The sequence below is a fragment of the Scyliorhinus torazame genome, chromosome 11 (assembly GCF_047496885.1).
Source record: "Scyliorhinus torazame isolate Kashiwa2021f chromosome 11, sScyTor2.1, whole genome shotgun sequence".
Lineage (NCBI taxonomy): Eukaryota > Metazoa > Chordata > Chondrichthyes > Carcharhiniformes > Scyliorhinidae > Scyliorhinus > Scyliorhinus torazame.
The window spans coordinates 228,524,851-228,552,217 of NC_092717.1; the positions used below are offsets into that span (position 1 = coordinate 228,524,851).

At 50.0% G+C, this 27,367-nt stretch overlaps 1 protein-coding gene across 2 annotated transcripts in view; it reads right to left on the reverse strand.

Moving 5' to 3' along the window:
• LOC140385827 (uncharacterized) overlaps positions 1–26,203 on the reverse strand; it is a 50,428-nt gene extending 24,225 nt beyond the window's left edge. Inside the window, exons 1-3 of one of the 2 annotated variants that reach the window (XM_072468390.1) lie at positions 26,048–26,203; positions 20,331–20,470; positions 17,223–17,306 (exon numbers count right to left, since the gene is read on the reverse strand). In XM_072468390.1, coding sequence (XP_072324491.1) covers positions 17,223–17,306; positions 20,331–20,470; positions 26,048–26,080 — 257 coding nt within the window. In that variant the 5' untranslated portion in view covers positions 26,081–26,203. Of the gene's footprint in view, positions 1–17,222; positions 17,307–20,330; positions 20,471–25,355; positions 25,424–26,047 lie in introns of those variants that run through there. The other variant, XM_072468391.1, reaches the window with a different exon arrangement.
• Between the last annotated feature and the right edge of the window lie 1,164 nt (positions 26,204–27,367).

Consider the following 27,367-nt stretch of genomic DNA (forward strand, 5'->3'; position numbering starts at 1 on the left):
TGTTCATCCCCGACGCCATCTTGGACGGCAACAACGGACCCCACTCCACTACTACAACCACGTCTCGCTTCAATTACGCTCGATCAAGCTCGGCCCCGGACACTCCAGACGACGACGACAACGGTGCTAATAAACGGCCACGAGACACCATGCCTAGTCGACTCCGGGAGCACGGAGAGCTTTATCCACCCCGACACGGTAAGACGCTGTTCCTTGACCACCTATCCCAGCGCACAAAAGATTTCCCTAGCTGCAGGATCCCACTCCGTACAGATCCAAGGTTTCTGCATAGTTACCCTAACGGTGCAGGGGAGGGAGTTCCAAAACTACAAACTACACGTCCTTCCCCAACTCTGCGCCCCCACTTTACTGGGATTAGATTTCCAGTGCAATCTACAGAGCCTTACGTTCAAATTCGGCGGCCCAATACCCCCACTCACTATCTGCGGTCTCGCAACCCTCAAGGTGCAACCCCCGTCCTTGTTTGCGACCCTCACCCCGGATTGCAAACCCGTCGCCACTAGGAGCAGATGGTACAGCGCCCAGGACCTGACCTTCATTCGGTCCGAAGTCCAGCGGCTACTAAAGGAAGGCATAATCCAGGCCAGCAATAGTCCCTGGAGAGCGCAGGTGGTAGTAGTGAAGACAGGGGAGAAACAAAGGATGGTCATAGACTATAGCCAGACCATCAACAGGTACACACAACTAGACGCGTACCCTCTCCCCCGCATATCCGACATGGTCAATCGGATTGCCCAATATAAAGTCTTCTCCACCGTGGACCTCAAGTCCGCCTACCATCAGCTCCCCAACCGCCCAAGTGACCGCAAGTACACAGCCTTCGAGGCAGACGGGCGATTATACCATTTCCTAAGGGTCCCATTTGGCGTCACAAACGGGGTCTCGGTCTTCCAACGGGAGATGGACCGAATGGTTGATCAACATGGGTTGCGGGCCACGTTCCCGTATCTCGACAATGTAACCATCTGCGGCCACGACCAGCAGGACCACGACGCCAACCTCCAAAAATTCCTCCAGACCGCCAAAGCCTTGAACCTCACGTACAACGAGGACAAGTGCGTTTTTAGCACCAACCGGCTAGCCATTCTGGGCTACGTAGTGCGCAATGGGATAATAGGCCCCGACCCCGAACGTATGCGCGCCCTCATGGAATTTCCCCTCCCGCACTGCTCAAAAGCCCTGAAACGCTGCCTGGGGTTTTTTTCATACTACGCCCAGTGGGTCCCCCAGTACGCAGACAAGGCCCGCCCCCTAATACAGACCACGACCTTCCCTCTGTCGACAGAGGCTTGCCAGGCCTTCAGCCGCATCAAAGCGGATATCGCAAAGGCCACGATGCGCGCCATCCACGAGTCCCTCCCCTTCCAGGTTGAGAGCGACGCCTCCGACGTAGCTCTAGCAGCCACCCTTAACCAAGCGGGCAGACCCGTGGCCTTTTTCTCTCGAACCCTCCACGCTTCAGAAATCCGCCACTCCTCAGTGGAAAAGGAAGCCCAAGCCATAGTGGAAGCTGTGCGACATTGGAGGCATTACCTGGCCGGCAGGAGATTCACTCTCCTCACCGACCAACGGTCGGTAGCCTTCATGTTCGATAATGCACAGCAGGGCAAAATCAAAAACGACAAGATCTTAAGGTGGAGGATCGAGCTCTCCACCTTCAACTACGAGATTTTGTATTGTCCCGGAAAGCTGAACGAGGCGTCCGATGCCCTATCCTGCGGCACATGTGCCAACGCACAAATTAACCGCCTCCAAACCCTCCACGAGGACCTCTGCCACCCGGGGGTCACTCGGATTTTCCACTTTATCAAGTCCCGCAATCTCCCATACTCTTTAGAGGAGGTCCGTACAGTCACAAGGGACTGCCACATCTGCGCGAAATGCAAACCGCATTTTTTCAGGCCGGATGGTGCGCACCTGATTAAGGCTTCCCGCCCCTTTGAACGCCTTTGTCTCGATTTCAAAGGGCCCCTCCCCTCCACCGACCGCAACACATACGTTCTTAATGTGGTGGACGAATACTCCCGCTTCCCATTCGCCATTCCCTGCTCTGACATGACCGCGGCCACAGTCATTAAAGCCCTGAACACCATCTTCACACTGTTCGGTTGCCCCGCATACATCCACAGCGACAGGGGGTCCTCTTTCATGAGTGACGAGCTGCGCCAGTTCCTGCTCAGCAAGGGCACAGCCTCAAGCAGGACGACCAGCTACAACCCCCGGGGGAACGGGCAAGTAGAGAGGGAGAACGGCACGGTCTGGAAGACCGTCCTACTGGCCCAACGGTCCAGGGACCTCCCAGTTTCACGGTGGCAGGAGGTCCTCCCGGACGCTCTCCACTCCATCCGGTCGCTATTATGTATGAGCACTAATCAAACGCCTCATGAGCGTCTCCTTGTCTTCCCTAGGAGGTCCTCCTCTGGAACGTCGCTGCCGACCTGGCTGGCGGCCCCAGGACCCATCTTGCTCCGAAAGCATGTGCGGGCACACAAGGCGGACCCGTTGGTCGAAAGGGTTCACCTCCTCCACGCGAACTCGCAGTACGCTTACGTGGAGTACCCCGACGGCCGACAGGACACGGTCTCCCTGCGGGATCTGGCGCCCGCCGGCAACACACACACCCCCCCCGACACCATTCACCCAACCCCCCCCTTCCTGCCACCGCCGCACCCCGCGACCGCCCCCTTCCCAGGAGGATCGGTTCCCCTCCCCTCAGGCCCGACCAAGAATAAAGCCCAAGCTGAAACCGTAAGGCTCCCGGAGACGACAACACCGGTACAAGCACCACCACCACCACCGGGGCCGAGGCGATCGACACGGACGACCAGACCGCCCGACCGACTCGTGGGGTCGATCTAAATCAATATATGGACTTTTCACAAGAACATTTTGTTTTTCTCCCGATACCTTCTGTAAACAGTTGAAACAGGACAAAATTGTACATACTGTATTGCCATGTGAATGTTTTCCTCCCAGGACCAGCCCTGTAAACCCTTACCACCATGCAAAGCATCACCCCGCCGGGTTCATTTTTGACAAGGGGTGAATGTGGTAGTATGTATTAGGGGTCATGTGGGACTGGAAGCCCTAATGTCATTGGCTGACAGATCCCGGGTCCTGGTTGGCCGTTGACCTCTAGCTCCGCCCTGAAGGCGGAGTATAAGAAGCCGGAGTCCTCCCTCGCAGGCCATTCTACTATCGAGCTGCGGGGGAACAGACACGCTTAATAAAGCCCCATCGACTTCACTCTATTCGTCTCACGGAGTCTTTGTGCGCTACAGGGGGTACAGGGGACTGGATGTCACATGCATAAAGTTGTACATCCTGGTAAAGTTGGACCATTCCTGGCTTGCGAAGCAGGGGCCATTGTCCGACATCACAGTGAGTGGGATGCTGTGTCGAGCAAAGGTGTCCTTACAGGCACGGATGACTGCAGACGATGTGATATCGTGTAAATGTACCACCTCCGGGTAGTTTCAAAAGTAGTCTACAATCAGGACATAGTCCTTGCCCAACGCGTGGAACAGGTCAGTGCCGACCTTGGACCAAGGGGACGTGACCAACTCATGGGGCTGTAGGGTCTCACGTGGTTGGGCCAGCTGGAAGCACTGACAAGTGGGGCAGTTGAGCACTGTGTTGGCGATGTCGTCATTGATGCCGGGCCAGTACACTGCCTCTCGGGCCCGTCGGCGGCACTTCTCCACGCCAAGATGGCCCTCGTGTAGCTGTTCCAAGACGAGCTGGCGCATGCTGTGTGGGATGACAATGCGGTCCAGTTTCAGGAGAACACTATCGACTACCGCCAGATCATCTCTGATGTTGTAGAACTGCGGGCATTGGCCCTTGAGCCACCCATCTGTTAGGTGGCACATGACACGCTTTAGCAAAGGGTCAGCCGCTGTCTCGCGGCAAATTTGGACGAGGCATTCATCGGTGGCAGGTAGATTGGAGGCCACGAAGGCCACATGGGCGTCAACCTGGAAGACGAATCCCGCTGGGTCACACGGAGTGTTGACTGCCCTGGAGAGAGCGTCGGCAATGATTAGGTCTTTGCCCAGGGTGTATACCAGCTGGAAGTCGTATCGCCGGAGCTTGAGCAGAATGCGCTGGAGGCGAAGCGTCATGTCGTTCAAGTCTTTCTGTATTATATTGACCAGCGGGCGATGGTCGGTCTCGACGGTGAATTGGGGAAGGCCGTACACATAGTCATGAAACTTGACGACACCGGTCAACAGGCCCAGGCACTCCTTTTCTATCTGCGCGTAGCGCTGTTCCATGGGGGTCATGGCGCGTGACGCATATGCAACGGGGGCCCATAATGAGGCCTCATCACGTTGCAGGAGCACTGCCCCAATGCCAGATTAGCTGGCATCGGTCAAAATTTTTGTCTCTTTCGCTGGATCAAAAAAGGCTAAGACTGGGGCCGTGGTGAGATGGGTTTTGAGTTCTCTCCATTTGCGCTCGTGGGCAGGAAGCCATTGGAAGTCTGTCGTCTTCCTGATCAGGTTTCTGAGAGCCGTGGCATGAGAGGTGAGGTTAGGGATGAACTTCCCTAGGAAGTTGACCATGCTCAGAAATCGAAGGACTGCCCTTCTTGTCCTCTGGCGTTTTCATGGCTGTGATAGCAGCCACCCTGTCCGCATCCAGCCGTACACCCAACTGGGAGATGTGGTCCCCTTGAGTTCCGTCTGACCAAAGGAGCATTTGGCTCTGTTGAGGCATAGGCCCTGCTCCCGTATGCGTTTGAACACGCGCTGGAGGCGACTGACATGCTCCTGGACCAAATGGTTATGTCGTCGACATAGACGCGAACACCTTCAATGCCTTCCATCATTTGTTCCATGATTCTGTGGAACACTTCTGAAGTCGATATGATCCCAAACGGCATCCTGTTGTAACAATATCTGCCAAAGGGGGTGTTAAAGGTACATAGTTTCCTGCTGGATTTGTCGAGCTGGATTTGCCAGAATCCTTTCGAGGCGTCAAGTTTGGTGAAGAGCTTGGCGCGAGCCATCTCGCATGTGATCCCTTCGCGCTTGGGAATTGGATAATGCTCCCTCATGATATTGCGATTCAGATCCTTGGGATCAATGCAAATTCTCAGCTCGCCAGAAGGCTTTTATACGCACACCATGGAACTGGTCCAGTCGGTTGGTTCCGTAACTCTTGAGATCACTCCTTGGTCTTGGAGGTCCTGCAGCTGCTGCTTGAGGCGGTCCTTGAGGGGTGCTGGGACTCTGCGAGATGCATGCACCACAGGCATGGCGTTCTGTTTGAGTAGGATCTTGTAAGTATATGGGAGCGTGCCCATGCCTTCGAAGACGTCGTAGTGCTGGTCGATGATGGCGTCGAGTTGCGCCCTGAAGTCAGCGTCCTGGAAGGCAGGCGTGTCATCAGGAGAAAGAGAGTGAACTCTTTGAATGAGGTTCAACAGCTTGCACGCCTGTGCGCCAAGCAGGGAGTCCTTCGAGGAGCCCACAATCTCGAAAGGAAGGATGGCTTTCCGTGACTTGTGCGTCACTTCAAGTTGGCACGACCCGGTAGCAGGAATGATGTTGCCATTGTAGTCAAATAGCTGGCAGGCCGATGGAAGGATGGCTGGTTTGACACGAAGGCTTTGGAAAGCAGACCACGCCATGAGATTGGCGGAGGCACCAGTGTCCAGGCAGAATCGTATTTGGGACCGGTTGACCGTCAGGGTGGCACACCACTCATTGTCTGGATCGATGCTGTATACCGACAGCAGCTGGTGTCTTTGCTTCGGGGACAGCCTGTTTTTCGTTACGACACCGACTCGAAAAGGCGCCTTCGGGTCCTCGGTGTCACGGCTGTGTGGGAGGTCCGCATCGGACTCAGTGAACGTGGGTTGAATTGCCCGAACATTCCTGCGAGGCTGGCTGAAGCGATGGGAGCTGGCAGGCTGAGCTGCTCGATAGAAGGCAGCATAGTGGCCAAGTCTTCCACATCGTAGACATTGTCGAGATTTTTCAGGGCATTGCCGCTTTAAATGGGCAGAGCCACAGTTGCCGCACATCGTGACGTCAGCACGTTCGCTGCGCCACTGCGCATGCGCGGTGCGGTCGAGCGCGCCTGCGCATTACGTTCCTTAACGTCGCCATCCCCTCGTTTGGTGCATACAAGCGCGGGAGTCTGCGAAAAGCGTGCGAAATGGCCGCCCTCATCCAGGCTGAGGCCATGGAGGTGCTCAATCACTTGGACCCGTTCCGCCTCGTGAGGACCTTGCCGCGCCGTTTCAGCCACTTGTATATGGGAATACCGACTCGTGGCGTTTTCATGTAAGACACAGGTCTCGATGGCGGTCGCTAGGGTGAGTTGCTTTACTTTGAGGAGCTGCTGACATAGGGGGTCCGACTGAACACCGAAAACGATCTGGTCGCGTATCATGGAGTCGGAGGTGGGCCCGTAGCTGCAAGATTGCGCAAGGATGCGGAGGATTGGAAAGGTTCATCCTTACCCTGCAAACGCTGCTGGAACACGTAGTGTTCAAAACTTTCATTCACCTCTACGCTGCAGTGAGTGTCAAACCTGAGGAGGACCGTCTTGAACTTCGTCTTATCTTTATCATCTGCGAAAGTGAGAGAGTTGAAAATGTGGATGGCATGGACCCCGGCTGTGGAGAGGAGAAGAGCAATCTTTCTGGTGTCCGAGGCGCCCTCCCTGTCCGTGGCTTCGAGGAAGAGCTGGAAGCGCTGTTTGAAAATCTTCCAATTGGCCCCGAGGTTGCCGTCGATGCGGAACGGCAGCGGCGGGCTAATGTTGTCCATGTTGCAGGATGACGGAATGCTGGCGAAAGGCAGATCACTTGCAGGTAGGTCTAAGAAGTGCTAGTATCCCACCACACCTGGTATCATGATGTGTTGGGTGTTCTGGATCACAGACAGGTCACCAACACTTGAAATAGTGCAACACTATTTTATTGAATCATTAACTGTTTAAACATACTTAAACTGTGGGTTAATACGATACTAGCTTTAACTAAAGACCTCTGCCTTGTCCTAACCAGTCGATGCACTCAGCACATGGTGAATGTCTGTGTTGCAGGCTGTGAGCTCTGTCCTCCTAGCTAGCTGCAACTCGAATGAGCGGGAACTCTGATGCTCCCTGTCTTTATAGTGCGTGTGCTCTCACTGGTGATTGGCTGCGGTGTTGTGTATGTTGATTGGTCCCACTGTGTGTCCATCAGTGTGTGTCTGCACCATGATATACTGGTGTATATTATGACAGTGGGGTCCCCGTTACCTGCTGCTCTTCTCCTTCTAGGTGGTAGTTGTCGTGGGTTTGGAAGGTGCTGTCTGAGGAACCTTGGTGAGTTACTGCAGTGCATCTTGTAAATGGTACACACGGCTGTAACTGTTCGTCGGTGGTGGAGGGTTTGAATGTTTGTGGAAGGGGGAGCAATCAAGCGGGTTGCTTTGTCCTGGATGGTGTTGAGCTTCTTGAGTGTTGATGGAGCTGCACCCATGCAGGCGAGTGGAGAGTATTCCATTACACTCCTGACTTCTGTCTTGTACATGGTGGACAGGCTTTGGGGGTCAGGAGATAAGTTACTCGCTGAAGGATTCCTAGCCTTTGACCTGCCCTGGTAGCCACAGTATTAATAGTCCAGTTCAGTTTCTGATCAATGGTAACCCCCAGGATGTTGATTGTGGGGGATTCAGCGGTGGTAATGCCATTGAATGTCAAGGGGCGGTGGTTAGATCCTCTCCTGTAGGAGATGGTCATTGCCTGGCCCTTGTGTGGCACGAATGTAACTTGCCACTTGTCAGTCCATGTCTGGATATTGGCCAGGTCTTGCTGCATTTGGACATGGACTGCTTCATTATCTGAGGAGTCGCAAATGGTGATGAACATTGTGCAGTCATCCACAAACATCCCCACTTCTGACCTTATGATGGAAGGCAGGTCATTGATGAAGCAGCTGAAGATGGTTGGGCCGAGGACACTACCCTGAGGAACTCCTGCAGTGATGTCCTGGACTGAGATGATTGACCTCCAACCACCACAACCATCTTCCTCTGTGCCAGGTATGAATCCAACCAGCAAAGAGTTTTCCCCCTGATTCCCATTGACTCCAGTTTAGCTAGGGCTCCTTGATGCCATACTCGGTCAAATGCTGCCTTGATGTCAAGGGCAGTCACTCTCACCTCACCTCTGGCATTCAGCTCTTTTGTCCATGTTTGAACCAAGGCTGTAATGAGGTCAGGCACTGAGTGATCCTGGTAGAACCCAAACTCAGCGTCTGTGAGCAAGATATTGCTGAGTAAGTGCCGCCTGATAGCACTGTGAATGACTCCTTCCATCACTTTGCTGGTAATTGGCTGGGTTGGGTTTGTCCTGTTTCTTGGGTACAAGACGCCCCTATGCAATTTTCCACATTGCCGGGTGGATGCCAGTGTTGTAGCTGCACTGGAACAGTTTGGCTAGGGGTGCGGCACGTTCTGGAGCACAAGTCTTCAGTACTATTGAATAGTTGGCGTATTTCCCTAGTCGCTGCTCTTCAAGATAAATAAATATGTCTTCAGTAGTTTGAGACACTACCGAGGGACCAAGCAACAACATTTATTTCTTGGCATACAAAGAGGTTTCAAAAACGTCTATGAAAAGTCACTTGAAAATAACCTAAGAGCACAGGAATAAGTCGGTCATTCAACCCTCAGTGCCTGGTCTAGCATTCTATTAAATCACAGGTGATCTGGACCTCAACTCTTTTCCCATATTTCCCCCCAAATATTTCAATACTTTCACCCAAAAGAAATTCATCAAATAAAAGCAAAATACTGCGGATGCTGGAAATGTGAAATAGAAACAGAAAATGCAGAAAAATCTCTGCCGATCTGGCACCAATTGTGAAGAGGAAAACAGAGGTAATGTTTTGAGTCCGTAGACTCTTCACAGCTAAAGAGAGGGAGACAATGTGAAGGATTAAATAGTGTATAAGAGGGGGTGGAACAGTGGAGCAGAGTGGAAGGTCAGCGATAGGTGGGAGCTGGGAGAGATTGCAGCAAAGGTGCATAGGTCACAAGGCGGAGGAAGCATTAGTGGCAGCGTGAAGGACTATGGAATTGCTGATAAGCATTAAGGTAAGATTGCAGAATATGTTAACAGGAGATCAAAGGTCTATGCTCAGTGAAAGCAAAATGTAAGAACAAATGACAGGTGGTTGCATTGGGGCAAACATTTTTGGGATTAAAACAAGGGTAAAATGGAGGTGAAAGGTCACAGTCCAAAGTTGTTAAACTCAATATTGAGTCCGGAGGGCGGTAATGTGTCTAATCGTGCCTGTTCAGTCAAGCACAACACAAACTGCAGGAGCAGCACCTGATCTTCCCATTAGTTCTTACCTTTTGCTTTCACTGAGCATTAACCTTTTGTTCCCCGATTAAATTGTTCTGCTATCTTACCTTTGTGCTACTGTCAGCACTTCATTTCCTATCTTGTGACCTACACATCTTTGTTGCAATCTCTCCTCGCTCCCACCTATCACTGACCTTCTTTACTCCAACCCCTCTTCTACAGTATAAAATCCATCAAGTTTCTCCCTTTCTTTAGCTCTGAAGAACCATACAGACTCAAAATGCTACCTCTGTTTCTCTCTCCACAGATCCTGCCAGACCTGCTGAGCTTTTCCAGAATTTCCTGTTTTTATTTCAGGAATCTTTCAACCTCAATTTTGAACATTTGAATTGTCTGAGCACCCACACCCTTCTGGGGGCAGCAAATTGCAGATTTCTCCCTGTCCTTTTAACTATGATTGGCAGGTGTTCAGTTCTGAGGGAATAAGTGCTCCCTTCTTAGAGGGGCACCATTAATAATCTAATGAAAAGTAAACTGTAATGAATTCAATTCATTATATCTCTGGGACCTAAATTATCAGTCTGTGGCAACTGTAACATTTAAGGTACAAGATGTTCCGATGTTTGTTACATTGGTTTCTGCCTAGTAACAAGAGCCGGACTGTCTGGAAGTGTCTTGATCGTTCCCAGATCAGCTCCTGAGTCAGTGAACCTTTTAAAAAATGTATTCATTTATGGGATGTGCCTTGGCTGGCTAAGCCAGCATTTATTGCCCATCCCTAGTTGCCCTTCAGAAGATGGCGGTGAGATGCCTCTTTGAACCGCTGCAGTCCCCGAGGTGTAGATACACCCACAGTGCTGTTAGGGAGGGAATTCCACTTCCGGTGGTGGCCATGGTGTGAGTGGTCGCACATCTGGTAGCTCCCGCTTGTGGAGGTATTTTTGGACCTTTTCCCCGATTAGCGGGCGAACATTTTAGTGGAAAAAGGTGCAGGAGTGGTGGAGAAAAAGCTTATTCCACCGGTGGATGGATTCGTGGACCAGAAGTGGTTTTAGGCGAAAGGAGCTGTTGGAGCGAGAAACTGTGCCTGGGACACAGGGAAAGATAGCAGAGGGTAAGGGACCAGCTGTTCATAGTGGTCTATGGAACAGCTGGTCGACTTTTTAAACAAGTTCACCTGGCAGAGAAGGAGTCTCTGGAAGACCTGGCGAGGACAGGTGGATCCGCTTAAGGATGGGATTGATACGTGGAGCTGAGGTTGGAGACTCAAAGCCAGTCGATCCAGAAGGTGGAAGAGCCGGTGGGGGAGCATGAGGGGCAGCTTACTTAATAGGCGGCTGAGATAGGGGTGATGCAAGATACCCAGAAGCGGCTTCGGGAGAAGGTGGAGGCTTTGGAGAATCGCTCCCAGAGACAGAACCTGAGGATTGTGGGGTTGCCAGAGGGCATTGAGGGAGCGGACGCTGGCTCGTATGTAGCCAAGATATTGTAGAAGTTGCTGGGAGAGGGGGTCTTCGAACAGACCCTAGAGGTGGACAGGGTGTTGATGAATTTGGACATGCTGAATTCTCCCTCTGTGTACCCGAACAGACATACCGGAATGGGGCGACTAGGGTCTTTTCACAATACCTTCATTGCAGTGCTAATGGAAGCCTACTTGTGACAATAAAGACAATTTTTTAAAAGGAAGCCGCAGGGCAACGAGCCGCCAAGGGCGATGGTGGTGCGATTGCGGCGGTTTCTGGTCAAGGAACGGAATCTGAGGTGGGCCAGGCAGACTAGGCGGTGTACCTCGGAGGGCAGCAAACTTCAAGTATACCAGGACCTGGGTGCAGAGCTGGCCAAGAGGAGAGCGGGCTTTAACAGTGAAGGCTGCCCTCTTTAAAAAGGGGGTGAAGTTCGGAATGCTGTGCCCAGCCCGCCTCTGGGTGACCTATAATCGCTGAGAATACTAATTTGGGATGCCAGAGCAGGCGACGGGGTTTGTGAGAGACAATGGACTGGCAGAAAAAGGACATTGCACTTTGGAGGAGGTGTTTTTTTTGCCCTCTGGGGGCATTGTCCTCTGTTCTTCTGTGGGGGTTGGGGGGTTGTTCTAGTCTCTTTCGGTCTTTGAATGTTGATGTTGTTTGCACCAGGAGAGCGTTGGTGCAGGAGGGAGGGGAACCAGTGGGGGTAGGATGCTGGGCACCATGGTTGGGGTCTACCAGGCTAGCTGGGCGGGCTAGTTCACGGAAGCGCAGTGGGGAACGAGCAGGTGGTTCGAGTGTTGATGGGGGTTGGGATTGTTGTTCTGTGGGGTGGGGGAAGGGGGACTGCTGACAGGGGAGCGTTTTTTTAATGTGGTATGATGGGGGGGGTGGGTCGATGACTGTGGACATCCGAGGGCGGGCCTGGTAGCGGGACGGAGGCTGGCCCAGGAGGGGCTGTGGATGATGGGCGGGGGGGGGGTGCTGATCACATGGAACGTGAGAGGGCCGAAAGTGCCGGTCTAGATTGCTCTCATGTTACGCATTTGAGAAGCTCAAAGGCGGATGAGGCATTCTTACAGGAAACTGACCTGAAGATTGGGGATAAAACTAGGCTCTGGAAAGGGTGGGTAGGGCAGGTCTGATATTCAGGACTGTATCTGAAGACGTGGGGGATAGCGGTCTTGACAAATAAATGGGTCTTGAAGTGGACAGCATCGTGACTCGGAAGGGAGGTTTGTTATGGTGAGCGGGAAATTGGAGAGGATGCTGGTGGTGTTGGTGAATGTTTATGCCCAGAACTGGGATAATGCAGAGTTTATGAGGCAGGTGTTGGGGAAGATCCCGGACCTGGACTCGCACCGGTTGATAATGGGGCGGGGGGGCTTCCGGTGGCGGCTATGAAGGAGTAAGTCGCACATTTGGTGGCTCCCGCTTTGGTTGGACTTTTGGACCTTTCCGCCGGACCTTCTCCAGTTTTAAACGGCAAATTCGAAGGTTGAGGCAATTGGGCACCCCTTCCACGTATCGGTGTATGGAGAAAAGGACCAGAAGTACACGGAAGGGCAGAAACAAGAAGCTGCAGCAGGAGACAGTATGGCCGAGGGCCGGATCCCTGGGGTGGCAGTGCAGCGACCAACGGACCCAGTGATGCAGGCCATTCAGGATGATTTTGCCAGGCAGAAGCGGGAATGTTTGGACCCGGTTAAAGAATCAACTGATTGTGTTAAAGAGCAGACTGGACGCCCAGGATCGGGCGATTCAAAAGGTGGAGAAGGCGCTGCTTGAACAGGAGGAGCATCATACAGAGGTGGAGCCGGAGGTGGGGATGCTTTGGGAACAGCAGAAAAGGCTCCTGGAGAAGGTGGAGGACCTTGAGAACCGGTCCCACCGGCAGAACTTGAGAATTGTCGGGTATGTTCGAAAAGCTGCTGGGGGAGGGGGCATTCCCCCCTACCGTTGGAGGTGGACAGGGCATACCGAGCGCTTGCTAGGAAGCCGCGAGCGGGGAACACCCTCCCCCCCCGAGGGCAATGGTGGTGAGATTCCACAAGTTCCTGGACAAGGAATGCATTCTTCAGTGGGCCAAGCGCACGCGGAGTTGCAAGTGGGACAACAGCATCCTGCGGGTGTACCAGGACCTGAGTGTGGAGGTGGCGAGGAAGAGGGCAGGCTTTAACGAAGTCAATGCTATTTTCTTTGAGAAGCAGGTGAAGTTCGGTCTGCTGTATCCGGCGCGTCTTTGGGTCACGCATGAGGATCAGCATCACTATTTCGAGTCGCCCGATGAGGCGCTGGACTTTGCTAAAAGCTAAAAGGAAATGACTGGTGGAGGTCTGAGAACTCTCGGACATAGAGGCAACGTGTTGGCCTATATTGGGCCCCTTTTTTCTATTTTTCTGTGTTTTTTCTTTTCCCTCCCTTGGTTTTTGGTGGGTTTTGTTTTCCTGTTTTTAAATTGGTTATGCCTTCTCGTTTGTGTCTGTTTTTGGAGCTCTGTTTAGGAAAAAGGGGGCGGTGGGGAGGAAAGTCGATTTTTCGTTTTTGGGTTCTTTTTCTCGGTAGATGTTGGCAATGTCCTTTTTGTGGTTTTATTGATGTGCACTTTTTTGGGATGGAGATGTGCCTGTCTGAGTTTCGGTGGGTGGTGCTTTTGTTTTCGTGTTTTCTTGCTGTTGGGTGTTTGTTTGGGGATTGTTAGCTGAGGGATTTTGTTTGTATGAGCGGGGGGAGGGGAGCGAGGGAACAATAGGTGGAAGACTTCTTGGCGCCGGGGGCAGGGGCCACCAAGCTAGCTGTGTGAGCTAGCTCACGGAAGCACAGTGGGGGGGGGGGGGGGGGGTGTATACGCTTAGTTTACTAGATGGGCTAGGTTTTAGAGTAGAGTTGCTGGGGGGGGGGGGATGGGTTCTGCTGACGAGGGAGGGACTTCGATGGAGGGACACTGAGGCGGTCGGGGGTGGGGGCCGCCGGGCGGGGTGCCGGAGGAGGCGTGGTGCATGGGCTGGAGGCGGGCCCAAGAAAGGGGATGGCTGACCGGGGGCGGGGGGAGGGGAGGGCCACTTTGCCCCCCAGCTAGGCTGATCACCTGGAATGTTCGAGGGCAAAATGGGCCGGTAAAGAGGGCACGTGTGTTTGCGCACTTGAGGGGACTGAAGGTGGACGTGGTAATGCTGCAGGAGACGCATCTTAAAGTAGCGGACCAGGTCAGGTTGAGGAAAGGCTGGATTAGTCAGGTTTTCCACTTGGGGCTGGATACACAGACTAGAGCGGTTGCGATTCTGATTAACAAGCGGGTGGCATTTGAGGTGGGAAGAATAGTCTCAGATGTGGGAGGTCGATATATGATGGTTAGCGGCAAGCTGCAGGGGCTGAAGGTAGTGCTGGTCAATGTATATGCGCCAAATTGGGGTGACGGGGATTTTATAAAGAGGGTGCTAGGGAAGATTCCGGACCTGGACTCGCATAAGTTGATTATGGAAGGGGAGTTTAATACGGTTATTGATCCAGGCCAGGAGCTATCATGCTCGAGAACGGGCAAAGTGCCAGGAATGGCAAAGGAGCTGAAAGGGTTCATGGAGCAGATCGGGGGGGGGGATCCATGGAGATATAGGCAGCCGAGGGTGAAGGAATTTTCTTTTTACTCCCACGTATATAAGGTGTATTCCCGGATCGATTTCTTTGTCTTGGGTAGGGCCCTATTGGTGGCGGTGGTGGATACGGGGTACTCGGCAATTACGATCTCGGACCATGCTCCGCACTGGGTGGACCTGCAGGTTAGTATGGATAGCAAGCAGCGCCCGTAGGATGTAGGGCTATTGGCGGACGAAGCAGTGTGTGAGAGGCTGAGGAAGTGCATGCTGAATTACCTGCAGGTAAATGATACGGGGGTGGTCTCAGCAGCGGTGGTCTGGGAAGCACTGAAGGCAGTGGTGAGAGGAGGACTGATCACGATCCGGGCTCACAGGGACAGGACGGATAGGGCTGAAACGGACCGACTGGTAAAAGAGATTCTACGAGTTGATAGGAGGCATGCGGAGGCTCCAGAGGCAGGGCTTTTAAGGGAACGCCGGAGGCTACAGGCGGAATTTGGTTTGTTAACCACCGGGAGGGCAGTGGAACAGCTCAGAAAGGCGAAGGGGGCGATTTACGACCACGGTGAGAAGGCCAGCAGAATGCTTGCACAGCAGCTTAGAAAGAGGGAGGCAGCTAGAGAAATAGGGAAAGTTATTGACGGGGATGGGAACATAGTTGGGGACTCAGCGGGGGTGAGCAAGACCTTTCGGGACTTTTATAGCAGGTTGTATAGGTTGGAACCCTCTGCGGGGCCAGAGGGGATGAGGCACTTGTTGGATGGGCTGACTTTCCCGAAGGTGGATGGGGAGCTGGCAGAAGGGCTGGGGGCCCCGATCGGGCTGGAGGAGATAGTGGAGAGTCTGAAGGCCATGCAGTCGGATAAGGCCCCGGGACCGGACAGTTACCCAGCTGAGTTCTATAAAAAGTTCTCCGGAATATTGGGGCCGGTGCTGATGAAGGTCTTTAACGCGGCTAAGGAAAGAGGGGCTCTGCCCCAGACGATATCACAGGCCATGATCTCGCTCATCCTGAAACGGGACAAGGACCCAGAGCTATGTGGGTCTTACAGGCCTATTTCCTTGCTGAACGTAGGTGCCAAACCTCTGGCCAAAATCCTGACCTCCAGGATTGAGGACTGTGTACCGGGCGTTATAGTGGAGGATCAGGCGGGGTTCGTTAAGGGCAGGCAGTTGGTGACCAATGTAAGAAGGCTGCTAAACGTGATCATGATGCCCCCAGAAGGTAGGGAGTTTGAGGTAGTGGTCGCGATGGATGCGGAGAAAGCCTTTGACCGGGTTGAGTAGGATTATTTATGGGAGGTGCTGGAGCGGTTCGGGTTTGGGAGGGGCATTATTGACTGGGTTAGGTTGCTGTACCGGGCTCCAGTTGCAAGTGTACGGACAAACAGGACGACTTCGGACTATTTCAGACTGCACCGGGTGACGAGACAGGGATGCCCCCTCTCCCCACTGCTGTTTGCGCTGGCGATAGAGCCGCTGACAATTGCTCTGAGGGCCTCAAGGGGCTGGTCTGGGGGGGGGGGACAGAGTCTCGCTGTATGCGGATGACCTATTGTTGTATGTCTCAGACCCAATGGAGGGGATGGAAGAAATTATGGGAATTTTAGGGGAATTCGGCCGGTTATCGGGGTGTAAGCTCAATATGGGGAAGAGTGAGATGTTTGTGGTCCAGGCGAGGGGTCAGGAGAGGCAACTGGGGGAACTGCCGTTTAGAGTGGTAGGGGACAGTTTCAGGTACTTGGGTATCCAAGTGCCACGGGATTGGGACAGGCTACATAAACTGTACTTGGCCCGGTTGGTGGATCAGATGAAGGAGGATTTCCGGAGATGGGATGCGCTCCCGTTGTCTCTGGCGGGCAGAATTCAATCAGTAAAAATGACGGTCCTCCCGAGATTCCTATTCGTTTTCCAGTGCCTCCCCATCTTCATCCCGCGGTCCTTTTTTAAGCGGATCAATAAGATTATTGTGGGCTTTGTGTGGGGGGGGCAAGTCCCTGCGAGTGAAGAGAGCAATGCTCGAGCGGAGTCGGGGGGGGGGGGGGGGTGGAGGGCTGGCGCTGCCGAATTTCAGCAATTACTACTGGGCGGCTAACATAGCCATGGTGAGGAGGTGCCTGATTTTTTTTGGGGTGGGGGGGGGGGGGGGGGGGGAGGAGGAGGAGGAGCCGGCGTGGGTGCGCATGGAGGAGGCTTCTTGTAAGGGCACAAGTCTGGGGGCGTTGTTAACAGCACTTCTGCCGTTCCCGCCGGCGCGGTATTCCACCAGTCCAGTGATGGTGGCGGCCCTGAGAGTCTGGGGGCAGTGGAGGAGACATGTGGGAGCAGAGGGGGCATTGGTGTGGTCCTCAATCTGCGATAATCACCGGTTTGCCCTGGGGGAGGATGGATGGGGGGTTCCGAACTTGGCGGAGAGCGGGGATTGAGAGGATGGGGGACCTGTTTATAGAAGGAAGCTTCCCGAGTATGAGGGCGCTGGAGGAGAAGTTTGCATTGGCGGGGGAAATGAATTTTGATATTTACAGGTGCGGGACTTTCTGCGGAGGCAGGTACCAACCTTTCCACTCCTGCCACTAAGGGGGATTCAGGATAGGGTGGTTTCTAGAGGATGGATAGGAGGGGAGCGTCTCAGACATATATAAAGAGCACAGTAAGAACCCTTACAACACCAGGTTAAAGTCCAACAGGTTTGTTTCAAACACTAGCTTTCGGAGCACTTCATTGCAGTGTTAATGTAAGCCTACTTGTGACAATAAAAATTATTACGTTACTTCTTTCTGCTCAATGCAAAACTATCTTTGAAAACAATAATTAAAATACTTACTTGCTCCTTTCATCTGCCTTTGAAACATGTGCCTCTTTAACGCCTGTTCTGTGCCATGGTTGAGATTCTGTTTGTGTCTGAGCACTTGAAAAACATTCAAAATTGTGACATTTAGTATTTGCTTGTAATATCTTCAACATCACGTCAATTATCTCCAATGATTACAGTAAGCCTGTATCCAACCTTCTTCCAGCAATAATCTGTGAATGGATAGTAACTGGTGCACACTCACAACATGAGGTGATGCACCCGCCAATTCCTGTTGTATACATATATTCCTGGTCTATATAAGAGTGCTCCCTGTTTATTTCCTTTCCAACCATTTCTTTTACGTTATTTTATTGTTTCAGTCTGTGGATCCATAACCAAGATGTGCCTTTAAGCAGAAGACTCAAAGTTGAAGCAGCCTGCACGTCAGAAGACTGTGTTCCCAGGTTTTGTTTTTTGAGAGAAGTCAGATGCCTTGACACAAAGTAGATCTTAGGAACAAGGCTTGGAGGGAGTTAGATCGATTGGTTAACTGGCAACTGGTGGGTTGGCCAGGGGCAGTGTTCTGCCTGACAATGGCCACTGATTGGTTTGCGAGATGCTTTTTGACAGAACTTGGCAGAAGTGTTTAGATCTTGGAAGTGAAAGAAACTCTCTCTCTCTCTCCAGCTTGCTGAAGTGAAAGGACTGCTCTGTTGTTCTGAAAGCAGTGAGTTCCCAACACATTCTTTGCTGTGAAAGTGAAATGATGCAGAGTCTGCAGACAACTTTGCCAGAGAAAACCATCTCAAGCCTAGAGGGAAGAAGTATCAAAATGAAAGCCTGAACTTCAGAAAGACATTGACTGGAAGTCATTCCAGTGCATCAAAGATTCTTATCCTTTGATTTTTATTAATATTTTCATTCCCTTTCCAACACCCTTTCCCTTCTGTATTGTTTGGCTGTGTGTATAGAGAGTGCGGGTAGTTAGGAAGGGGGGGGGTTGAGAAAGTGGTATTAGATAAGTCAGCTATATTTTCTGTCTGTTTAATGATAATGCTGTACATAATAAAATGTTACTCGTGTTAACAGTTACAAACCTGGTGGCTACAGTTTATTGGGCTCAATCAAGGACCTAGGGTATTTAAAATAAAATCGAATTTCACCTGTGTTACGACTCCAGATCAAGTGGGGCTGGAATTGACCTTGCACTAGTCCAGGGTGTTGTGACATATATTCCAACTATATTTGGCACAGTAGAGTTCTCACTGTGTGAAAACTCAAAGTAGACAAGTTGTCCCTTGTCACTTTAAAATGCTTACATATTTAGTTACACCTAAACTTTACAAAAGGATTAAAAAGGAAATTGCTGCAGCATCATTAATTGCAGGCACAAGATGAGAGGTTAACTATAATGTCAATTAAATGTAATTTAAACCAATCAAGAACTTTTAAAAATTCATTCATGGGATATGGGTGTCGCTGGCCAGGCCAACATTTATTGTCCCTCGATAATCGCCCTTGAACCGAGTGGCTTGCTAGGCCTTTTCAGATGGCATTTAAGAGTCAACCACATTGCTGTGGATCTGAAGTCACATGTAGGTCAGATCATGTCAGGATGCCGTTAGTAAACCAAATGAGTTTTTACGACAATCGACAATGGTTTTATGGTCACTTTTAATTCCAGATTGTTACTGAATTCAAATTTCACCATCAGCCGTAGTGGGATACAAACTGGTTCCCCAGAGCATTACCCTGGGTCTCTGGATTACTAGACCAGCAACAATACCACTACACCACAGCCTCTCCAGAATATGAAAGCATTGCCTGCAATGAGAAATAACAGAACAAACACAAACTTTTTTTTTCATAGATCATAGAATTTACAGTGCAGAAGGAGGCCATCGGCCCATCGAGTTTGCACCAGCTCTTGGAAAGAGCACCCTACCAAGGTCAACACCCCCACCCTATCCCCATAACCCAGTAACCCCACCCAACACTAAGGGCAATTTTGGACACAGGGCAATTTATCATGGCCAATCCACCTAACCTGCACATCTTTGGACTAAGCTTAATGAGCTAGCCAATAATAAATATAAGACATTTTTTCCAATGAATTCACTGGATGTGGGCATTGCTGGTAAGACCAGCATTTATTGGCCATTCCTAGTTGCTCTTGAGAAGGTGGTGGTGAACCTTCTTTTGAATACAACTGAGTACATCGGCACACCAGGTAAGAACGACAGATTTGTTTCCCTTAAGGACAGCAGATGGGCATTTATGAGAATTCTGTAGTTAATTGGCCACCATTACTGATACTAGCTTTTTCTCCAGATTTATTTAATTGCGTTTAAATTTGAGTACTGCTGAAAAAAAGAAACCTGCTATTGAAGCTTTAGGTCTTGTACTCACCAGGACAAGATGCATGAAAGCCAAATTTCAAAGAAAACAACAATTTACGCTGTTTGCTGGTAGATCTCTTTGCACTTACTAGGAGCTACATATATTCATATACAGGGACCTTTACTCTGCAAGCAAAAGGAATATGTCTAGACATTGTACCACTTTTTGAATAAGCAAACAAAAGCATGTTGGGGGGGGGGGGGGGGGGGAGGCAACAGTCCTCTGGTGCATTCACCATGGCAAAGCCGCAACCAATCAGAGTTGACTTGCCAACCAATCAGCATCTCTTTTCTCATGCAATATAATTGTTGCTCCTTTCGAACTTAGCGTTCTTGCATCTGTCCTGATGAATGCAAAATGAAAAGCTTTGACAGCATGCCTTTTTTTCAGCAATAATGAATTTAAATTCCCAGCTGCTGTGGTGGGACTTGAACTCATGTCTCCAGGTTATTAGTCCAGCCTCTGGATTACTTGTCCAGTAATATAAACACAATGATACCATATCTCAGTTTGGGTAGTTGAAGTTTTAGAAGATAGCTGTCACCTTATATAACAGCCATCAATTTAGTTTTCTGTTCCCTGAGTGGGATTTTGAGGAGCTGTATTATGTGAGTTGCCTGATATACAGTTATAAATGGTCTTTTGGACCTTAAATTCAGCTGCAATGCTTAGGGATTCCTAAGTAATGTCTGTTTGTGGAGCTTCAGGAAATGAAAGTTTTTCTTGGATAGCACTTACTCTCTGGTAGTTACAAAGTCCCTCATCAGCTGTTGCATTTGCAGTTTCCCCTGGATTTCTGAAAGCTCACTCTCCAACTGTTCATTCTTCAGCCGAAGTTTCTTTAACTTTTTTTGTACATGCTCATTTTCAGCGCAAAGCTACAAAGAAACACATGGAATTAGCATGGTTCACAAACAGCACTCCTAAAATTTACTGCTATTGATGCCTTTGTACCTTTCTATTATCAGGGAAAGGAATTTGCACGTTGCAAGTGTATTTGTAAATGTCTTGCTTAGTTTTATGAAACTATTTATTCTTTCCTTCTCGCTTAATCCTCATCTCCTTGGGCTACATATTGCCTATGTCTGAGGTGAAGGACAAATCTAATCCTATAGGTCTCCATTGATGGCACCTTGAGGCAACCCATTGAAAATATGTAGTCATGACCCTGGGACAGCTCTCTCAGCTTTCTGACTTTTCTATGGTTAGTAATGCAGCATTAGGGGCCAATCAGATCTGTGTTTAGACTTCCTCCACTGTAACAACATTAGTGCTCTGACATTCTACCAATGAAATTTTACTCAACCAACTCCTGCAAACACATCCTCAGTTTTAAAGGGGGCGGCTCGGTGGCACAGTGGTTAGCACTGCTGCCTCACAGCGCTAGGGACCTGGGTTCAATTTCAGCCTTGGGTGATTGTCTATATGGAGTTTGCACATTCTCCCCGTGTCTGTGTGAATTTCCTCCGGGTGCTCCGGTTTCGTCCCACAGTCCAAAGATGGGCAGATCAGGTGGATTAGCCATGCTAAATTGCCCTTAAGTGTCTAGGGATGTTCAGGTTAGGTGAGATTATGGGAAAGGGTTGGGGAGTGGGCCGAGGTAGGGTGCTCTTTCAGAGGGTCAGTGCAGCGTGATGGGCTGAATGGCCTCCTTCTGCACTGTAGGATTCTATTCTATATGATCTAGGATCAGTTGTTTGTGGAAGAGTCCATCGCTTCTGTCTTTGTTTGTGTGTAAGTATTTTCAAATTTTACTCCTGAGGTGAGGTGAGAATGCCTGCCCTTGAGAAAGCCTCAAGGCACCATTTGATTGAATATGACATCAGGAAGCCCGAGCAAAGCTGAAGCCGATGGGAATCAGAGGGGAAACACTCCTAGCACAAAGAAAAATGGTTATGGCTGTTGGAGGTCAATCAATTCAATCCCAGGACATCACTGACTGTGCGGAGTCTGCACTTTCTCCGTGTCTGCGTGGTTTCCATCGGGTGCTCTGGTTTCCTCCCACAATCCAAAGCTGTGCAGGTTAGATGGATTGTCCATACTAAATTGCCCCATTGTATCCAAAGGTGTGTAGGTTAAGGGTTTATTGAGATAGGGCAAAGAAGTTGCCTTGGGTGGAGTGCTCTTTAAATGGGCCGTCTCAGTGTCAATGGGCCAAATGGCCTCATTCTGCACTGGAGGGCTTCTATGAATGTAGGTGCTCCTCAGGGTAGTGTCCGAGGCTCAATAATCTTCAGCTGCTTCATCAATGACATTCTTCCAACACAAGATCAGAATAGAGGTTGTTCACTGATGATTGAAGAATGTTCAGCAGTATTCTTGACTCCTTATATTCTGAAATAGTCCACACCCATGTGCAGCAAAACCAGACAACAGCCAGGCTTGGGCTGATAACAGCAGGTAACATTTGTGCCACTCAAGTGCCAGGCAATGTCCATTGCAAAAAAGAGAGAATCCAGCTATCTCACCTTGACATTCAATGACATCACCATCATCAAATTCCCCCAGTATGTTGATACTGGGGGTTACCATTGACCAGAAACTGAATTGCACCAGCTGTGGTTACAAAAGCAGGTTGGAGGCTAGGAATTCTGCAGCAGGTAACTCACCTCCCGACTCCCACGGCACAAGTCAGGAGTGGAATGGAATACTCTCCACTTGTCTGATTGAGTGCAGCTCCAAGAACACTCGAGAAGCTCAATACAATCCAGGACAAAGCAGCTTGATTGGCACCCCATCCACCCTTAAACATTCACTCCCTTCACCGCCAAAGTGGCAACCGTGTGTACCATCTACAAGATGCACTGCAGGAACTCACTGAGGATCCTTTGACACCTTCCAAACCCATGGCCTCTACCATCTAGAAGTGCAATGGCAGTCGTCGCATGGCAACACCACCCAGGTTCCCCTCCACACACTATCCTGACTTCAAGGTATGTCTCCATTCTTCACTGTCATCTGGTCAAAACCCTTTCTATCTTCACTGTGGGTGTAGCTACAGTGGTTCAAGCTGGTGGCTCACCACCATCTTTTCAAGGGCAATTAGGGACGGACAATAAATGCTGCTGTAGCTGCAATCATCCCATAACTTTATAAATTCCAGACAATACAGCCAGAGTTTGTGTAATCCCTCCTCATTATTTGGAGTTGAGAGATCAGTCGAGTAAATCTAGTTCCTATGAAAGCCAATTGGATGATTTCTTTACATTATTCAACATAATCTTTCCGTCCGCAATATTTTTATCACTAATGATGAAAATTTGGAACAAGCTTTTTTAAAATCCTTGTACTCTAGTCCTCTAGGTGTAAAGGCCAGTATTCCATCAGTCTGTGGTTATTTTCTGTAACTGTCCATGAGACTTTATATGGGCTGGAATTCTCCGGCCGTTGGGATTTTCTTTCCCTGACTGAGTGCATCCCCTACACTCAGCTGGGCGAATGGAGAATTCCACCATGATCTAGGTTTCCTGACTTCCCCAAGTCTCTTTGGATCGCCATTGTTCCCAGCTTTTCAACATTTTAAAAGTACTCTGTTCAATCCTTTTTTAGGTCCTCTCATTTGCCTCTGCTGAAATCCATTAGGCCAATGGAGAAGCAGTATTCTTAAACCAATCAGGAAACACCTTTTTCTAATCCAGCCTGAGAAAGTTTGAACAATCGACAGAAGCGTCCAATCTCAATATTAAGCAAAGGAAAACAATCATGGGCAAGGTTTAATGATCTTGCAGTTTAGATTCAGCTCATGGGTCATTTGTTGCCACATTAGACAATTTTGGCTTTCATTAAAAAGGACAGAATGTAAACTTTATAACTTGCTTTGCTAAAACAAACCCATCCTCTAGCTATGAAATCAGTGTTGTTATGAGTACTTCGATTAAGCATAATAGTCAATGTATAACATTTTTATACTATATCTATTTAAATTGAGAAATATCCAAGTGTAATTACAGATTTGTCTTTCGAAATGTGGATTGTAGCTGGGAGTACAATTGCACTGTGAAGTAGTTCCACTCTGACTATATAGGTATCTGCTTATTTTCCTAGTTGTTCACTTTAACTCGATGGATGTGCTGTATATACTATCCCACACTGTGGCCATTCTTCCAACATCCCTCCTTAACCTCTCTATAGCTTTTGACATGGCTGGCTACACCAAACCTTCTAAGGTCCAGTTCTGGGGACTACCCATGCTTGCTTCCACTGCTACCTCTCCTTGATTACCCGCAGTTTAAAAACTGTTTGCAATCTCCGCAATGATTTTGATCCCAAACTGGAGCTTCTGAAACTATATCCTCACCATCACAAGCATTACCTACTTTCAGTCAGCTCGTCTGCTGCTGAAACCCTTATTCAGCCTTATCTCAACACCAGACTGGACAATTCCAATGTTCTCCTAGCTAACCTCTCATCCCTCACTGTCTTTAAAGTTCAGTTTCGATTCCACGCCAATTTCTTACTCACCTATCACTCTCATCCTTGCTGAGGAGGCTGAGTTCCAAAGGAAGCTGGTCCCCGGCACCTTGAATTTAAAATTCTCAGTCTTGTGTTTGAAATCTTTGCTAACTATATCATATTTTCCAGCTAAACAACCCCTTCCTTTCCAAACCAAATTCCCTGGCTCTTCCTTTGCCCACTCTAGCTGCCCTGACCCACAGCTCAGTAATTCACTGCCTTCAACAGCAGCGACACTTCAAAAGAATTTCATTGTCTGTGAACAATTTTGGCCCCCTTGTGTAAGGAAAGATACGTTGGCATTGAAGACAGTCCAGAGAAGGTTTACTAGGTTGATCGTGGAAATGAGGGATTTTCTCATGAAGAGAGGTTGAGTAGATTGGGCCTGTACTCATTGGAGTTTAAAAGAATGACCTTATTGAGACATATAGGATTCTCAGGGGGCTTGGCAGTGTAGATGCTGAGAGGATGTTTCCTCTTGTGGGAGAGTCTAGGGCCAGTGGGCATTATCTCAGAGTAAGGGGGTCACCCATTTAAGACAGAGAAGAGGAGAAATCTCTTCTCTCAGAGGGTAGTGAATCTGTGCAACTTTCACAGCAGAGCGCTGTAGAGGCTGAATCATTAAATATGTTCAAGGCTGAGACAGACAGATTTAAAAACAGTAAAGGAATCAAGGGTTATGGGGATAAGGTGGGAAAGTGGAGTTGAGGATTATCATTACAGATCAGTCATGAACTCATTGAATGGCAGAGCAGACTTGATGGGCTGAATGACCTACTTCTGCTCCTACATCTTATGGTCTTTAAAACTTTGAGGTGCCCTAAGGTTGTGAAAGTCACAATATAAATACAAGTGTTGTCTTTCTCTTTAACCACTACTGCCTCTAAGCCTCATTTTCTTTTAAAACCAATGGTTTTGGTCAAGGTTATCATCCCATATAATCTTTTGCTCAACACCCATTTTTAAAATTACACCTGCCATTCCATGAAGGAATTTATGGATTCAGACATCTTTCCAACTCAGCCCTCATCTGTCTAAGGAATGCATAGAATCAGACAGCAGTGGAGGAGGCCTTTCAGCCTATTGAGCTGTGCCAGGTCTTTATGAGTTATCCAATTCATCCCATTCACACGCTCTTTTCCCACAGCCCTGCAATGTTTTTCCTTTGCAAATATATATCCAATTGCCTTTTTGAAAGTTACTATTGAATCTACTTCCACCACCATTTTGAGGAACACAACCCACTGCGTAAAAATTACCCTCTTTCCAGCTGGTTGGTTCGTCTATTATATCTGTCCTCTGCTTACCCACCTTCCTGCCAGTGGAAAGTTTCTCCTTGTACGTCAAAATCCTTCATCACGTTGAACTCAAAAGAATCCCCCCTCAACTTTCTCTGTTCGAAGCAAAAAAAGTTCCTCAACTTTCAGTCAGATTTTCTAGCGTGCACCAGTCTGCTGCTCATTCCCTGACCTCTCCATTCTCCCACCAACACTTTGGAAATTTTCTTTTGCCTTGACGATTCTCTCACCTAATCCTCAAACGCCCGATAGAATCACCTCTCTTCCCTAAAATAACTATGAGCCTGCTCCCAGCCCATCTCTCCCTCCAGAGGGAACAAAGGAGCCCATCCCGTCGCTCAATGAGATGCTGGCTGATCTGCAGAGTAATTCCATCTATTAGCCTTGGTTCTACAACCATTAATAAATACCCTCCGAAATGCCGAATGTCTGAAGTATTCATTTAGATGGTGAACACACTACAGCAACATAAATGTTGAGGAGCTGTGCAACATTCTGATCCAATAACATACTGATGGGTGTCCACATATTGTGACTGTTATAAAAGCGTTTTAATTCACAGGGGTTGTTGTCAGGGCGTCGTTGGGACTCTGGTCCGGGCCGCCGCTCTCAGGCCTCGGGCGGTGCAGAGTAACCGCGCCGGGGGAAAGGCACCGAAAGCCCGCTGTCAGCTCAGGAAAATCCCCCGGCACCGACTTTACTCACTTGAAGGCACCTGTGAATAGGCGGCATGTTCATAATAAGCGTCACTGAGTGAGGTTAAATCTCAGCCGGCGGTTTTACTAAAGGGTCTGGGGGGCCTCAAGCCGCCCAACTCCCCCCACTCCTTTGGTGACTTTGACAAACGGTCGTCCAGCACGGCGCCCCCTGTGGCCGGAGGACCAACAGCGCGCCCCCTGTGGCCGGACGTCAAACAGCGCGCCCCCTGTGGCCGGAGGACCAACAGCGCGCCCCCTGTGGCCGGACGTCAAACAGCGCGCCCCCTGTGGCCGGAGGACCAACAGCGCGCCCCCTGCTGCCAGGAGAACCAAAATCACGACTCTGCTGCTGGGAGGACGAACAGCACGTCCCCTGCTGCCCGGAGGACCAAAAGCACCACCCTGACGCCGAGAGGACCAACAGTGCGCCCCCCTGGATTGGATTGGATTTGTTTATTGTCACGTGTACCGAGGTACAGTGAAAAGTATTTTCTGTGAGCAGCTCAACAGATCATTAAGTACATGGGAAGAAAAGTGATGCACTATCAATTACAACGAGACGAGAGTAGAATGTAATCGAGGCTTTATTACACAGAGATGTGTGGCCTCCTACAGCAACTTACGAAATAGCTGCTGTTCGGAGAGCACACACATTTATACTCTGCCTCCTGGGCGGAGATAGCAGACAGGGATCTACCCCCGTACCTGTAGTACAGGGGCTTTACCGTAATACCCATATATACAATATAATACAACAGTGGTGACTACCACATTCACCCCCTGTTAAAAATGAGTCCAGCGGGAGTGGTGGAAAACTATATCCATTCAGATTGGTTTTAAAATTACAGAGAAGGTTACAAATTTAGACGAACGGGCGCCTTGATCTGTCGTTGAGAGCGCCGCAGTGCTGGTGGTGACTCAGGCGTCGGCTTGGTCTTCGGTGACTCCGGGAGTGTGTCGAAATCCTCTTCACCCCCGGGTGGGAGCAAGGGGAGGACGGATTGTCCTGGAGAGGGGGCTGCGGTGGGGTGCGCCGGGGGAGGGGAGTATGGCGCTGGGGCAGGGAGGGGTAGTGTGTGGGGACCCAGCTGGTGCCAGATCCCTGAGTGAGACTGTGTCTTGGCTACGTAGGCGTACTGCGGGTTCGCATGGAGTAGCTGTACTCTCTCAACCAACGGGTCCGCCTTCCGGAGGAGAACGGGTCCTGGAGCTGCCAGCCACGTTGGGAGCGAAACCCCGGAGGTGGACTTCCTGGGGAAGGCAAAGAGACGTTCATGGGGGGTTTTGTTGGTCGCGGTGCACAGGAGCGACCGAATGGAGTGAACTG